Source organism: Musca domestica, unplaced genomic scaffold (genome assembly GCF_030504385.1).
Source record: "Musca domestica strain aabys unplaced genomic scaffold, Musca_domestica.polishedcontigs.V.1.1 20, whole genome shotgun sequence".
In the NCBI taxonomy this organism is placed as follows: Eukaryota; Metazoa; Arthropoda; class Insecta; order Diptera; family Muscidae; genus Musca; species Musca domestica.
Window position 1 is genome coordinate 6,934,933 of NW_026712250.1, and position 16,552 is coordinate 6,951,484.

Consider the following 16,552-nt stretch of genomic DNA (forward strand, 5'->3'; position numbering starts at 1 on the left):
AAATTGGGTACTATTACCTTATTTTTTGGTATTTTCTCTACTTTTCCAAAAAACGGTCCAATTTACCCCTATGCGTCAATTTTACGTGCCTGGTACTAAGAGAGAAAATATGCTCTATCAAATTTCACTATAGGCCCTGGAATAAAAGAAACCTGTAGCTCTGATATATATCAAGAAATTAAGGTTAGAAAATTGGGCATAAGAAATAACATTTTTGGTCGATTTCATATTGTTTTCAATAATTGGTCAAATCACCCATTAAATTTTATTTTAGAAAAAAATTACCAAAGAACAAAAGATTCTGCATAAAATTTCGCTATAAGTTACTGAACAAGAGAAATCTGTATATATAATATATATTTTCGAAATATTGGTTCAAAATTGGGGGAAAAAAATAAAAGTATATTTTATTAAAATTTCTAGTGCTTATTTGGTATATTTTTCATTATGGCCGAAATCGTCAGCAACCATAAATTTAAGGGATATAGCCTCAAAGAAAAACATGTTCCTCATCAAATTTCACTATAAGTATCCAAATAAGGGAAATCTGTAGCTCTAATACATATCAAGAAAAAATTAAGGCAAAATTTGGTTATGCAAAATATTGGTGCTTTTGGTCGATTTCGTGTTTGTTTCATTTTTTAACGAAATCTCCTTAAAGATTTGAATTTAAGATATTAGTGTTAAAGGAAAAATTATTCTCCATAAAATTTCACTATATACTGCCGACCAACTGAAATCTGTAGCTATAATATATCTGAAGAAAATATGGGTGTAAAATTGGTTAAGCAAAAGATTGGAGTTTTTGGTCGATTCCGTGTTAATTTAATTTTTTAACGAAATCACCTCCAATATTTTATTTTAGGCAGTTAGTGTTAAAGAAAAAAATACTCTCCATAAAATTTCACTATATACCGCCGACCAACTGAAATCTGTAGCTATAATAGATATCAAGAAAATATGGGTGTAAAATTGGCATTTACATTGGCGTTTTTGGTCAATTCCGTGTTAATTTAATTTTTTAACGAAATTACCCCCAATATTTGATTTTAAGCAGATAGTGTTAAAGAAAAAAATATTCTCCACAAAATTTCACTACATACCCCCGACCAACTGAAATCTGTAGCTATAATATATATGAAGAAAATATGAGTGCAAAATTGGTTATGCAAAATATTGTTTTTTTTTGGTTGATTCTGTGTTAGTTTCATTTTTTAATGAAATCACCTCTAAAATGCTATTTTAGGATAATACTCTTAAAGGAAAAAATATTCTCCATAAAATTTCACTCCATACTTCCGACCAACTGAAATCTGTAGCTATAATAGATATCAAGAAAATATGGGTGTAAAATTGGCATTTACATTGGCGTTTTTGGTCGATTCCTTGTTAGTTTCATTTTTTAATGAAATCACCTTTAAAATGGAATTTTAGAATAAAACTCTGAAAGGAAAAAATATTCTCTATAAAATTTCACTCCATACTCCCGACCAACTGAAATCTCTAGCTATAACATATAACAAGAAAATATGATGAAAAAATTGGTCAATCAAAACATTGCGGTTTTTTGGTCGATTCCGTGTTAGTTTCGTTTTTTAACGAAATCACTTCTTAATGTTTAATTTAGGGGATTACTCCTAAAGGAAAAAATATTCTCCATAAAGTTTCACTATATGTCCCCAACCAACTGAAACCTGTAGCTATAATATATATCACGGAAATATAGCTTTACCATATGTGTATATTAAAATAGGTATTTTTGGTCAATTTGGTATATGTTTAATAAAATACCCAAAAAAACCTGTAGGGACTAATTTTAGGGGAAGAATGTCAAAGGTAAAATTATTCCCCACAAAATTCTAGTATGACTTCACAAACAAAAGAAATCTGTAATTTCAATATTTATCAAAAAAAAAAAAACTTAAATTAAATAAAATTTAAAACCAACTTTTTGAAGGACCATATATAACCCCCAAGCCTTGTCGACAATTTTTTTCTTTCTATACATTTTTTTAATATTTAGTATTTCTTTATACATACATTTGTTTTTGCATAATTTTTTGCTGATTTTGTTTTTTTTTTTTTGTTTCTTGTATTTTAATTTTAGTCTTTTTATATTTCCAGTAAGCGTAACATTTTAGGTTTCCTTTTTTGGGGGGGGGGGATTTTTCTTTTTTTGTAGGAGCGAATGAGTTTCGTTTGAGCGGAGTTCTGTTCTGGGGTCCAGACTCCTTTGACACGAATGTAAAACCTTAATTTTTTTCTCTTGAGTTATTATCCATTGATCAACAATTATGATTTTGGATGTTTCCTTAGAGGTGGGGTGGATGTGACAGTTAAAAATTTGTTAGTAACAATATTGACAGTGGCTGTTAGTTGTTGTTGTTTGTTTCTTTTTTTTTTTGCGGTGGTACATTTTTTTTTTTGGTTTTAGATATTATTTGGGGGGGATTTTTGGGAAGTGTTGGTAGAAGAAAGGGTAGAAAGGGGGGTTGGGAGAGAGAGAGGACTTTTAAATCCCACGTTTTTAAATGAAGAAGAAAAATGGTTTTATGAGAGGTAGTTCAAAAAATTCTTTTTAAAAAATATTAAATTTTACAAAAAAAAAAAAAAAATAAAATAAAAATAAATAAAATAAATATTTTTTAAAAAATATTAAATTTTACAATTTTTTTTTTAATTGAAAAAATGTTTTTTACGACTTACTTTTTTAATTTTAAAAAAATGTTTTTTTTTAAATTCAACATTAAAAAGAATAAAAAATATTAAAAATATATTTTTTTAAATATTAAATTTTACAAAAAATATTTAAATTATTTCGATTTTTTTTTTGATAAAATGTTTTAAACCTCAAGTTTTTTAAACATAAAAATGGGATTTATTAGTGGTAATTCAATAACTTATTTAAAAAAATCTTTTTTTTAAATTTAATTTTTTTTTAATTTCAAAATATTTTTTAAAAATATTAAAAATTACAAATATTTAAAAAAATAAAAATTCTTTTCGATTTTTTTGTTTAAAAAATTTCTTTAATCTTACGTTTATTTTAAACATAAAAAAAAATATATTTTATGAGTAGTGATTCAAAATTGTATTTAAAAAAAAACATTTTACTATTAATTTAAACAATCTTTTTAAAAAATTCAAAACAGTCTTTAAAAAATATTAAAAATTCAAAATATTTTTTAAAAATAATAAAAAATTCAAAATAATTTTTAAAAAATATATTTAAAAAAAATTTAATTTTTCAAAAAAATATTTAATTTTTTTTTTGTTGAAAAAATATTTTTGAAACCTCGCATTTTTTTTCAACTCTGAAAAATGGCTTTATAAAAAAATAAAAAACTATTTTTGAAAGCCATTTAATTTTTTTTCGTATTTAAACATTTTTTTTAAATTACAATATTTTTTAAAAATTCAAAATATTTTTTTTAAATAAAATTTTCCAAAAAAAAAAAAAAAAAAAAAAAAATTAAGGAACATCTTAGTTTTCTTTTTTAATATAAACAATCTTTTTAAAATATTCTAAAAATTTAAAAAAAATTAAATTTTCCAAAAAATATTTTTCGTTAAAATAATGTTTTTGAAACCTTTAATTTTTTTAAATCTGAAAAATGGGTTTTATGATAATTAAAAAAATTATTTTTAAAATTTAATTTTAATTTTTAATTTTTTCTTATTTAAACATTTTTTTTAAATTCAAAATATTTTTTTTTAAATTTAAATTTTTTAAAGTTCAAAAATTTTTTAAATAATATAAAATTTTCCAAACTTTTTTTTTCAATTTTTTTCATTGAAAAAATGTTTTTTAAACCTTACTTTTTAAATCTAAAAAATTGGGTTTTATGAATGGGTTTTAAAAAAAATTATTTTTTTAAAAAAAAGGTTAAATTAAAAATATTAAAAATATTTTTTAAAAAATATTAAATTTTAAAAAATTTTTTAATTTATTTTTTTGATCTTTTTTGTTGAAAAATGTCTTAAGCCTCAGGTTTTTTTTAATATTTTATGAATTATTTTATGAATGGAAGTTAAAAAAATATATTTTTTAAAAAATATCAATTTTTGTTAATTTAAACAATTTTTTTTTAAATATTTTAAACTTTCAAAAATGAAAAAATCAAAATATTTTTTGAAAAAAATTAAAAACATTTCTCTAAAAAATATTAAAACTTACAAGAAATATTAAAAAAACTCTCCTTTTGAAATTATATTCGTTAAAAATGTATTTGAAACCTCACGTTTTTTTAATTTAAAAAAATGAGTAGTTAAAAAGATTATTTAAAAAAATGTTGATTTTTTTTAATATATATTTTTATTTTTTAAATTCAAGATATTTTTTTAATTTTTAAAATTTGATATTCAAAAAATTATTTAAAAAAAAATCAATTTTACATTTATATTTTTTTAATATATATTTTTATTTTTTAAATTCAAGATATTTTTTTAAATTTTAAAAATTTGATATTCAAAAAATTATTTTAAAAAAATTTCAATTTTACAAAAAAAAAAAAATTAAATTTCTTTTTCGATTTTTTTTTCGTTATGGAAATGATTTTGAAATCTAACGCTTTTGAATATAAAAAATGGGTTTAATGAATGGTAGTTAAAAAATAATTTATAAAAACATTTAATTTTTTTAATTTAAATATTTTTTTAAAAAAATAATAAAATTTTTTTAAAAAAATATTAAAAATTGAAATATATTTTAAAAAATATTAAAAATTTTATTTTTTTTAATATTAAAAATTATTATTTAAAAAATATTTTAACAAAAATATTTTTTTTCGAAATTTTTTGAAAGTGTTTGTAAAAATTCTCCATGTTTATCGAGGATTTTTCACAAATATTTCAACATTTTTAAGGGATAAATTTTTAATTTAAAAAAATATTTGAAATGAAATTCTCTTCGACCATGAGCTCAAAAGAGTATTTGGGAGAGTATTTTTTAAAAGTTATTTGTAGAAGGACTTCACGCACCTCTCTCTCTCTCGCATTCTCTCTTAGTTTCTTTTAATTTTCAAATTATGTTTCTTTCCCTTAAAATTTCTTCCCACAATCCGTACTACCCGCCGAGGCCCCATCACCCGCCCAGCGTCTCCGCCTTGCCTCTTTGGCCGCCTGCATTTGTGCAGCCACCCGGCTCGTGGTGGGATTTGCATCAAAATCGGTGTAAAATTCCACTTCATCATCGGCCGTGGAATCATAAGCGTTTGAAACATCTCCACCACTTGCCCCACTGCCACCGCCACGATCAATATCGAAACTAACATTCTTACTATCTCATCCACCCCGATGATGGACTTCTGCCTCGGCAGATTCTTGGCTGCGCAACTGTTGGCGATACTCATCCAGTTCCTGCATACGGTACGTGCCCAAATTCACCTGCATCATGAGCGTTTCCATGATGCATTCATTTTTCAACGCCTTCGAGGGCAGGACAATCGACAGCAGTTCACTGGGTGAAATGCGACACAGATTTAGGTCACGCGTCAGACGTTCCATGATGCACTCGAACTCGAATTGGGTGTCCTTGTTGGGATGGACCTTCATCTTGGACACCTTGTGTTTAGCCCAGGCCAACATGGCCTCGAATTTACGGATCTCGGGACATTGCAGCTCGCGGCACATGATCATCTGGACCATGGACTCGGACAGATTAAGGAATTCGGGACACTTGAAGAGGGCATGGGCTTTGTTCTCCACAAAGGACAAGATCATGTTGACCAATTCGGAAGCGGAAGTGTAACGCCAATAGTAGTTCTCCAAGGATATTAACATGGGACAGACGACCTCGATGCGTAGGAATTGTTTGCAGTGGTGAAAACAGGCCTGCAGCAGTTCGGGTAAATCATAATGTTCGGCAGCACAGAGGAGACCTGGAAGACGAAATGTATAAATATTTGAAAATAATTTTATAAAAAATTCAAGTTTACCTGGTATTGAGACACATGTCAAAGGACATGTCCCCGTATGCAGATAGTCCAACAGCACCCTAAATGTTTCCGGATCGAATTCAATGATTGTAAACTCGGTTTGGGCCAACTTCGCTCGATCCACCTTCTGGGCATCGGCACACACCGAGAGTCTAGGCACAGCCAGATTATTACCTGATTTATCCTTGTCTTTTTCTTTGCTATCCCTGTCTATTGGTTTGTTGTTGTATGAAACAGGCAACAAAAATAATTTAAAAAATAAAAAAAAAAATGGAAAAAAGAAGAAGAAGCAACCAAAAAATATGAAAAAATAAAGAAATAATTAAATAAAAAAATGCATGAAATGAGAGAAGTTGAGCATCAATGTTTTGTTGTAAATAATTTTTGGGTAAATAAGAAATCGAATTTTCCACGCACACAAAGAAAACAACGTTGATAAAGATTCAAAAGATGATCAAGGAGAAATACACACACATAAAGAAAATTACAAGGCGATATTTTCGGCATGAAATTGAAAATAACTTAAAGAAAGAGAGGTGAGAGTATATTTTTCGAAAGAGAAAAATGTGATTTACCATTTATGACATTGAGACAAAAAGAGAAAACAAGATATGAGGCAGGAGTTTGATGAGATTGTGGGAAGTGAAAGCAGTTATAAATGAAGAGAGCGTGAATTAGAGAAACGTACATGAAGTGCAGGTGAGAAATAGAGTTCAAATATGAGGGCATGACAAATAATGGAATAAAGAGAACAATTACAGAGTAGTAGAGGAACATGTTGTTAGGAGAATTAGAATAAGAGAATGAATGATAAATAAAAATATATTTAAAAAATATAATAAATCAAATAATATAAAAAATTAAAAAATAAAAAAAAAAAATAGTATAGATATCAATTGTTAAAAAATATTTTCAAAATAAAATAAAAAAATATATATAAAAAAGTATAAATATCGTTTGTTAAAAAAATATTTTTAAATTAAAATAAATAAAATAAATAAAATATTAACAAATTTATTTTAAAAAAGTGCAGCATAAAAAGTAAATGTATATTCAAAAATATACAATAAATTGTATTTTTATAATACATGAAAAAAAAAAAAAAATAAAACAATAAATAAATAAAGTTAAGTATAAAACAAAAAAATTTTTTTAAGAAAATATATATAAATTTTTGAAAATAATAAAATAATTAAAAATTAAAAATATAAATAAAAAATATATTTTTAAATATAAAATAATAACAAATATATATGTTACACAATATAAATATTAAAAAAATGTGTTTTTATAAAATCAAATATTCACATAAAGTAAAAAATATTTTTTAAATAAAATAAAAAAAATAATCAAATAAATACCAATATGTAGAAAAGTATATATTTAAAAAAAATAAATATAAATAATATTTTAAAAATCATCATTTACAAGAGAAAAGAGAAATTATGTATGAAGGAAATTATGAATATAAAGAAAGATAATAAAAATATTAAGACATAAAAAATAAGTGAGAAACAAGTATTGAAAATTAAAAACAAAAACAAACAAAAAATACAACAATAAAAAATATATAAATTATTTTTAAACAATTAAGAATACAAAAATTATATAATTTAAAATTTTTAAAAATTAAAATAGAAAAAAAAAATAAAAATAAAAAAAGGTTAAACAATATTTTTATTTTTTCAATGAAATATAATTTATACCAAAAATTAATATTTAAAAAATAAAAAAATAAACATAAATTATGTATACAATTGAATTAAAAAAAAAATAAAATATAAAAAATTAAGTTAATATTATTTAAAACATACAAAAATATATATTTAAAATAAAGAAGAAGGAATTAATTTTTTAAGGAATTAAATTACCAAAAAAAAAAATTAAATATATAAAATTTAAAAATTATATTAAATAAAAATGTTAAAATGTCAAAATTAAAATTATATTCAAGTAAGGTTTTAATAATTTTTAAGGAGTTAAATAAGAATTTGAAATATTTAAATTTATATTTAAAGAGTAAACATTAAATAAAATATTTTTTTTTTAAATTAAAAAAAAAAATATTAATAACAATAAAAAATATTAAAAAATATTACAAATTAATAAAAAATTAAATATTAAAAAATATTTAAAATATTAAATATATATAAGAAATGAAATTTTTAAGAGTTAAATTTGAAAATAAAATATTAAAAAAATAATAAAAAATAAGTTTTATAAAAAATTTAATTATTTTTGAGGAATTCAATAAAAATTTCAAACATTAAAATACATAGTTAAAGTACAAAAATTAAATAAAATAAATTTTTTAACAATTAAAAAAATAACAATTAAAAATAAATTATTTTAAATTAGTAAAAAATTAAATATTTAAATATCATAATTGTAAAAATAAAAAATGTTAAAAGAAAATTTAAAAATATTATGTAAAATTATTTATTTAAAAAGAGGGAAAAATAAAAAATGGAATCAAAATAATAATATTTTTATGTTTTGTTTTTTTTATATTAAATAAACATATATTATTTAAAATATTAACAAAAACATAAAAATATGAAAAATGTTAAAATTTAAAAAAAAGACAAAAAAATTTGTAAAAATATAAAAAAAATAAAATTATAATAATTTTTAACATTTTTTAGAAATAATAAAAAAAATAAATTTAACAGAAATAAATTATATGTCAATATTATATATAAACATTTATAAAAAATACAAATATAAAATTTAAATATTAAAAAAAATAATAAATAAAAAACACATTTTTATTAATTTTTAAATATAAAATGAGAATAATAAAAAAAGAAAAAATAATTTTTATTAAAATTAATAAGAAAAAATAAATATTTTATATTACATTTTATATTTGTTTTCACAATTAATGTAAACAATAATAATAGTTTTAAATATTTTATATTATTTATAAATGATAGATAGATAGATAATAATTTTTAAATATTAAATCAAAATAATGAATAAAGGAAAAAATATGTTTTTTATATAAATAAAGTTGAAAAATAAATATTTTTTTATAATATAATATTTTTTTATATATTTTTATAATTTTTAATTAATAAAAAATAAAAAATTAAGTTTTTTATGATTAAATAAAGTTGATAAATAAATATTTTATCAAATATTATTATTATTTTTTTTCAAAATTAATGTAAACAATAAAATTAATTTTCATTTTTTTAAATATTTAATAAACATAATAAATAAAATAATAATAAAAAGGAAAAATATGTTTTATTAATTTTTAAATATTAAATAAAAAATAATGAATAAAGGAAAAAATATTTTTTTATAAATAAATAAAGTTGAAAAATTAATATTTTACATTTTATTAATATTTTTTTAAATTTGTAATTAATTGTTAATAATTGTAGTCAATTTTTTTAATGTTAAATAAATATAATAAATAATAAGGAAAATATTTTTTTTTTAATTTTTAATTAATAAAAAATAATTTTTATATGAATAAATTAAGTTGAAATATAAATATTTCAAATTACATTTTATTATTATTTTTTTTTTCAAAAATATTGTGAAAAATAATAATAATAATAATAATAATAATTTAAAAAAAAAATAATAAAATAAATAATAAAAATAATATATAAAATAAAAATGAAAAAAAATATGTTTTATTAATTTTTAAATATTAAATAAAAATAATGAATGAAGGAAAAATGTGTTTTTATATATAAATAAAAATAAATATTTTTTAATAAATTTCATTATTATTTTTTTTTAAATTAGTGTAAACAATAGTGTAAATTTTCAAGTTTTGAAATAATAAATAAAAAATAATAAAAAGGGAAGATTTTTTTAATTAATTTTTAAATATTAAATTAAAAATAATGGAAAAAAAAATATTTTTTTACACATAAATTATTTTTAATATTTTATTTTTTTTTTATTAATTATTATTAATATTTTTTTTTCAAAATTAATGTAAACAATAATAATAATTTTTATTTTTGTTTAAATATTTAATAAACATAATAGATAAAAGAATAATAAAAAGGGAAAAAATATTTTTATTAATTTTTAAATATTAAATTAAAATTATGAAGTAAAATAAAAATAATAAAGAAATAAATAAATTTAAAAAATAAATATTTTATATTACATTTTATTATTAAAATTTTTTTACAAAATTAAACAGTAATTACAATTTCCAAATCAAAATTTTACAAAAATATACAAATAATTTATTTTCTCAGTAGAAATGATTAATGCATACGTTTTAGATGGTAACGGAAAAGGGCAGAGAGAGAGAGAGAGCGCCGTTTTTACATGAGTGTTAATAGTGAGTGAGAGAAATGAACATTTGATTATTTGGATGAGTATGGGAGCGAATTGAAGAGTTAATATAAGAGCATGTATATATGTGATTTTAATTATGACAAAAACACAAACATTTTTAATAAATTTTAAAAAGCCAATTGTGAGAAAAAAGAACATTACAATTTTGTAACAAAAAACAGAGTTTCAAAACGAATTTTCAAGCCAATTTCAAAACGTATTTTTTTTTTTGGGAAAACAATTTACAAAAATTAAATTTTTATGGAAAAAAACGGAAATTACAAATCAAGCCAGATAGAGAGATAAAACAAATAGGTGGCAACATTGTTCCATTCGTAGTTGTTAAGTACACATTCGTTTACAAGGATATTTTACACACGACAGTTGTAGTTGTTGTTTTTATTTTTGTTTTATACAGGGAGGAGATTTTTCACACGTTGTGGTTAGTTAACAAGTGGTGGTGGTGGATTGGATTTTCATTGGTATCGTAACGAATCGAATCATTCAAAGACGTACAAAACACACACCAACAACAACAAAAAAAAAAAAAAAGAAGAGACCAAAAAACACACATCGATATATTTGTAATTATTTAAACTCAAACTCTTACTCGAACAATCCGTTGACGAGATCCACTTCTTTTTGTCCTCGGGATTCAGCTGATTGGTGTTCTTGTTGCGTATCGAACGACCCCAGCCGGCAGTGATGGTGCCGAGGCGGGAAAAGGCCCTCTTTACCATGGGCGAGGAGGGTACACTTTTCGGTCGTATCGAATCGGAATCGGGCACGGTGAGATAGTTGTTACTTTTGGGTTTTTGATTTTGCGGTGAAACCAGAGAGGGTGCCGGTCGGGCAAATATTTCAGCAACGGGTATTTGGGGTGAGCCGAAACCGGTTTGGATGCCATAGAGCATTTCCTGAAGGCGGAGGGGAAATTGATTTTAAGAATTTTGAACATTTTTTGGGATTTTTAGAAACTCACCTGAAACACTCGACTTCTCACACCCAGTATGGCCCTTACGCCAATGAAGCGGGCTTTCTGTTTCGACTGGCCCACCAAAAAGGTGACATCGAACAGATGGGCATTTTGTAGGCACGATGGTTCTGAATTCAAAAATACACGGGTAAAATCTTTCGCCAACTGATCGTAGTCCTCAAATTGATCGCGAACGGAGTCCAGCAGAGGGGAGGAGGGTCGCATGTGACCTAGATTTCGAAAAAAAAATATATTTTTTTTAAAAATTTAAATATTTCCTGAATTGAATTAAATTTTCAAATTTTCTTTTCAAATCTCGGGATCTGATGATGACATGCTCGAATTAAACATTTAAAAAATTATTTGAATTTTGAGTTTTCGTAAGTTTTGTATGTATGTACATGGGAGGGAGTTGAATTTCAAGGTGGGAAAATTTAAAAAACTGGATTTTTAATAGAAAAAAAAAAAAAATTGAAAAAAAAATTAAATAAAAGCTATGCAAAAGGGTGTTGAGAGGAAAATTTCGAGTTGGACTGCAGAACAAAAGCCAGAGCATTGGATAATGTTGATGAAGCTGACTTCGAGGTTTGGTTTTTCAAAATGTTTTTGTAGGGGAGGTACCAGAAGCAGTACTCCGATGTCTTTCATATTCACACCAGATCTAGGGTTGGTAGAAATATTAGGATGTGTGAAATTTGAAGAGAATCAGAGTCTTATATGGGCTTTTATGAGCGTTTTTGTTATTAAAAATGTTAACGCCATTTGTGTGGGAGGTACCAGAAGGAGTGGGCGGATTTTTCTCATATTCACACCAGATCTGGAGTTGATAAAAATATTGGAATTTATGAAATTTGAAAACAATCGGTCACTTATTTCGCCTTGTGTGAGCGTTTTGATTATTCCAAATTTTGACCCCTTTGTGGGGGAGGTACCAGAAGGGGTGGATCGATATATTTCATATTCCCCCGAGTTCTGGGGTTGGTAAAAATAGCGGAATTTATGAAATTTGAAAATAAACGGCTTCATATTTCGCCTTTTATGAGCGTTTTTGTTATTAAAAATTTTAACCCCCTTTGTGGGGGAGGTACCAGAAGGAGTAGTCCGATGTATCCCATATTTACACCGGATTTTGTATTAATGAAAATAGTAGGATGTATGAAATTTGAAAATAATAGGTTATTTATTTCGCCTTGTGTGAGCGTTTTTATTATTCAAAATTTTGACCCCTTTGTGGGGGAGGTACCGGAAGGAGTGAAACCATATTTCCCATATTCACACCAGATTTAGGGTTGGTAAAAATATTGGAATGTGTGAAATTTGAAAAGAATCGGTTACTTATTTCGCCTTGTGTGAGCGTTTTGATTATTCCAAATTTTGACCCCTTTGTGGGGGAGGTACCAGAAGGAGTGGGACTATACTTCCAGTTTTCTACCCAGATTTAGGGTTGGTAAAAATATTGGAATGTGTGAAATTTGAAAAGAATTGGTTACTTATTTCGTCTTGTGTGAGCGTTTTAATTATTCCAAATTTTGACCTCTTTGTGGGGGAGGTACCAGAAGAAGTGGACAGATTTTTCCTATATTTACACCAGATCTTGTATTAGTAGAAATATTGGAATCTGGGAAGTTTGAGAAGAATCGGTTACTTATTCGCCTTTTGTGGGCGTTTTGGTTATTCAAAAATTTGATCCCTTTGTGGGGGAGGTACCAGAAGGCGTGGTCCGATATTTTCCATAATCACACCAGATTTAGGGTTCGTAAAAATATTAAAATGTGTGAAATTTGAAAACAATCGGTTACTTATTTCGCCTTGTGTGAGCGTTTTGATTATTTCAAATTTTGACCCCTTTGTGGGGGAGGTACGAGAAGGACTTGGCTAATTTTTCCCATATTCTCACTAGATCTTGTATTAGTAGAAATTTTGAAATGTGGGAAGTTTGAAAAGAATCAGTTACTTATTTCACCTTGTGTAAGCGTTTTAGTTATTCAAAATTTTGACCTCTTTGTGGGGGAGGTACCAGAAGGGGTGGGCTGATTTTCCCCATATTCACACCAGATTTTGGGTTAGTAGAAATATTGGGATGTGTGAAATTTGAAAAGAATCGGTTATTTATTTCGCCTTGTGTGAGCGTTTTAATTATTCAAAATTTCGAACCCTTTGTGGGGGAGGTACCAGAAGGAGTGGGCCGATATTTTCCATATTCACACCAGATTTAGGGTTGGTAAAAATATTGGAATGTGTGAAATTTGAAGAGAATCGGTTACTTATTTCGCCTTGTGTGAGCATTTGATTATTCCAAATTTTGTCCCCCTTGTGGGGGAGGTACCAGAAGGAGTGGGCTAATATTCCCCATATCTACACCAGATTTAGGGTTAGTAGAAATATTGAGATGAGTAAAATTTGAAGAAAATGGGTTGCTTATTTTGCATTTTATGAGCGTTATGGTTATTAAAAATTTTGACCCCTTTGTGGCCGAGGTACCGCAGAGTTTTCCCAAGGAAAATCCCAATTCCGCCACGTTTTTCCAGAGATTTTCTCACTTCAGCAATTTTTATTCATCCACTTTAAATGGGGTTAAAAAATAAATGCATGCTTTTAATTTAATAATAAAATAAAAAATTGAAGGACATCAGCAATATCCTTTGAGTCCTGCCTGCCTGCCTTCGAATTTTCCTTTAAATCATCAAATCAATGGATACCTCATTGCCGATGATGATGTCCTACAGCTGTCAACCGGATGTTTCGTTACAACGAACAAATCGAAGGCAGATAAGAAAGTGAGACCGGAAACACACACAGACAAATAAATAACAGGAGTAGGGAAGAGAAGGGAGGGGGTGGTGAAGGGGGCTATATAACATTCTCCAGATTGACAGCGATAAAACCGGCATGCTTGTATTTTGGCCAAGGGAACAAAGACACTCGAATGACTATCATTTATTATGCATGAAGATTAACGGCAAAACATTAAGGCGCTGGCGAAAAGGATAACCAAGGAGCATGCACTTCAAGGCAGGCGAACACACACAGACACACACAGAGCGAGATAAACACTCATGTGCCAAAAGAGAAATGGGGTTGGGAGAGGCATTTGATGATGGCTTTTGTGATTTTTGCTGGGCCACAATAAAAGATAGGTTTCTTTATTTTTATTTATTTTTTTCTGAGGGGGTGGGGGAGGGGGTATTGTTCACCCCTTTATGATAATGGTGTTGCCACATTAGAAGCCATTAATCACATTGACATGTGATTGGATTTATTTTTTGGGGCAAAAAAAAATAGCAGAAACAGTGGGCTATAACTCGAATGGATGGGATTTAATTCAGTTAAAATTTTGAATGAAAAAAAAAAAACTGAATTCGGTTTCCTGTTTGGGAAGAGATTTTGGGGATTTCAAGAAAAGAGAGGAAACTTTTTCGGGGGTATACCTTTTTTTGGAATTTTAGGATATTTGATGCTTTTTCGTTAAAATAAATAAATGCAAAAAATTTTTGTTTTGGAAAGAGATTTTTTGGGGTTTTTTTGGGGATTTCAAAAAAAAAAAAAAAAAAAAAAAAAAAATAGGGGAAATTTTTCGGAGGATTTTATGAGATTTTTTTTTGAATTTTTGGGATTTTTCTTGATGTTTCCAAGAGCCGGTTTAAAACACTCAATTTTTGGGAATTTTTGGGGGTTTAAGGAGAGTCTAAAATTTGGGGAGTTTTTTTTTGAGGATTTTGGTAGAATTTTCGACGAACTACGACTCGATTCGCTCTTTTTTTTTGGGGATTTTCAGAATTTTTTTGGAGGTTTAGTTTTTTTTGGAAGAGATTTTGACGGATTTTTTGGGGTTTTTGGAAGGAGATGTTTTTTTTGAAACTTTTGGATATTCGGTATATTTTGGAAATTTTTGTGAACTTTTTTGACAACTTCCAATTTTTTTTAGGTATTAGACTATGATGGGATTTTTTAAAATATTATTTCCAGGGCCTACATTGACACGTGGATTTTTTTCTAAATATTTTTTCAGGTAATAGATTATGATGTGAATTTTTTAAAAATGACATGAATTTTTTTTAAAAATAAATTTTCAGGGCTTAGATTATGACGTGAATTTTTCAAAAATATTTTTTTAAGGCCTTTACTGAGACGTGGATTTTTAAAAAATATTTTTTCTAGGCCTAAATTATGATGTGAACTTATAAAAAATATTTTTTCTAGGCCTAAATTATGATGTGAACTTATGAAAAATATTTTTTGAGGGCTTAGGCTATGGCGTGGATTTTTTAAAAATATTTTTTCAAGCCCTTTACTGAGACGTGAATTTTTTAAAAATATGTTTTCAAGGCCTTTACTGAGACGTGGATTTTTAAAAAAAAAGTGAGGGCTTAGACTATGGCGTTGTTTTTTTTTTGTAATATATGTTAAAAGCCTACATTGAGGCATGGATTTTTAAAAAAAATATTTTTTCTAGGCCTAAATTATGATGTGAACTTATAAAAAATATTTTTTGAGGGCTTAGACTATGGCGTGGATTTTTTAAAAATATTTTTTCAAGGCCTTTACTGAGACGTGGATTTTTAAAAAATATTTTTTTAAGGCCTTTACTGAGGCATGGATTTTTAAAAAAATATTTTTTCTAGGCCTAAATTATGATGTGAACTTATAAAAAATATTTTATGAGGGCTTAGACTATGGCGTGGATTTTTAAAAAATATTTTTTCAAGGTCTTAACTGAGACGTGGATTTTTTAAAAATATTTTTTCAAGGCCTTTACTGAGACGTGAATTTTTAAAAAACATTTTTTCTAGGTCTAAATTATGATGTGAACTTATAAAAAATATTTTTTGAGGGCTTAGACTATGGCGTGGATTTTTTAAAAATATTTTTTCAAAGCCTATATTGAGGCATGGATTTAAAAAAAAAAATGTCTAGGCCTAAATTATAATGTGAACTTATAAAAAATATTTTTTCTAGGCCTAAATTATGATGTGAACTTATAAAAAATATTTTTTTGAGGGCTTAGACTATCGCGTGGATTTATTAAAAATATTTTTTCAAATCCTATATTGAGGCATGGATTTTTTAAAAATATTTTTTCTAGGCCTAAATAATGATGCGAACTTATAAAAAATATTTATTTGAAGGTTTAGACTATGGCGTGGATTTTTTAAAAATATTTTTTCAAAGCCTATATTGAGGCATGGATTTTTTAAAAATATTTTTTCAAAGCCTATATTGAGGCATGGATTTTTTAAAAATATCTTTTCAAAGCCTATGGATTTGTTAAAAATATATTTTTTTATTTTATTTTAAATGCAGGAGGTTCCACTGTCTCGGCAAACAT

General features: G+C 25.4%; 1 protein-coding gene across 1 annotated transcript in view; it reads right to left on the minus strand.

Annotated features, from left to right (window-relative positions):
- Positions 1–4,955: 4,955 nt before the first annotated feature.
- Positions 4,956–16,552, minus strand: part of LOC101895818 (uncharacterized) — a 191,547-nt gene continuing 179,950 nt past the window's right edge. Inside the window, exons 16-19 of the mRNA XM_059122510.1 lie at positions 11,233–11,456; positions 10,861–11,167; positions 5,937–6,146; positions 4,956–5,879 (exon numbers count right to left, since the gene is read on the minus strand). Of these exons, the coding sequence (XP_058978493.1) occupies positions 5,284–5,879; positions 5,937–6,146; positions 10,861–11,167; positions 11,233–11,456 (1,337 nt within the window). The 3' untranslated portion in view covers positions 4,956–5,283. The remainder of the gene's footprint in view (positions 5,880–5,936; positions 6,147–10,860; positions 11,168–11,232; positions 11,457–16,552) is intronic.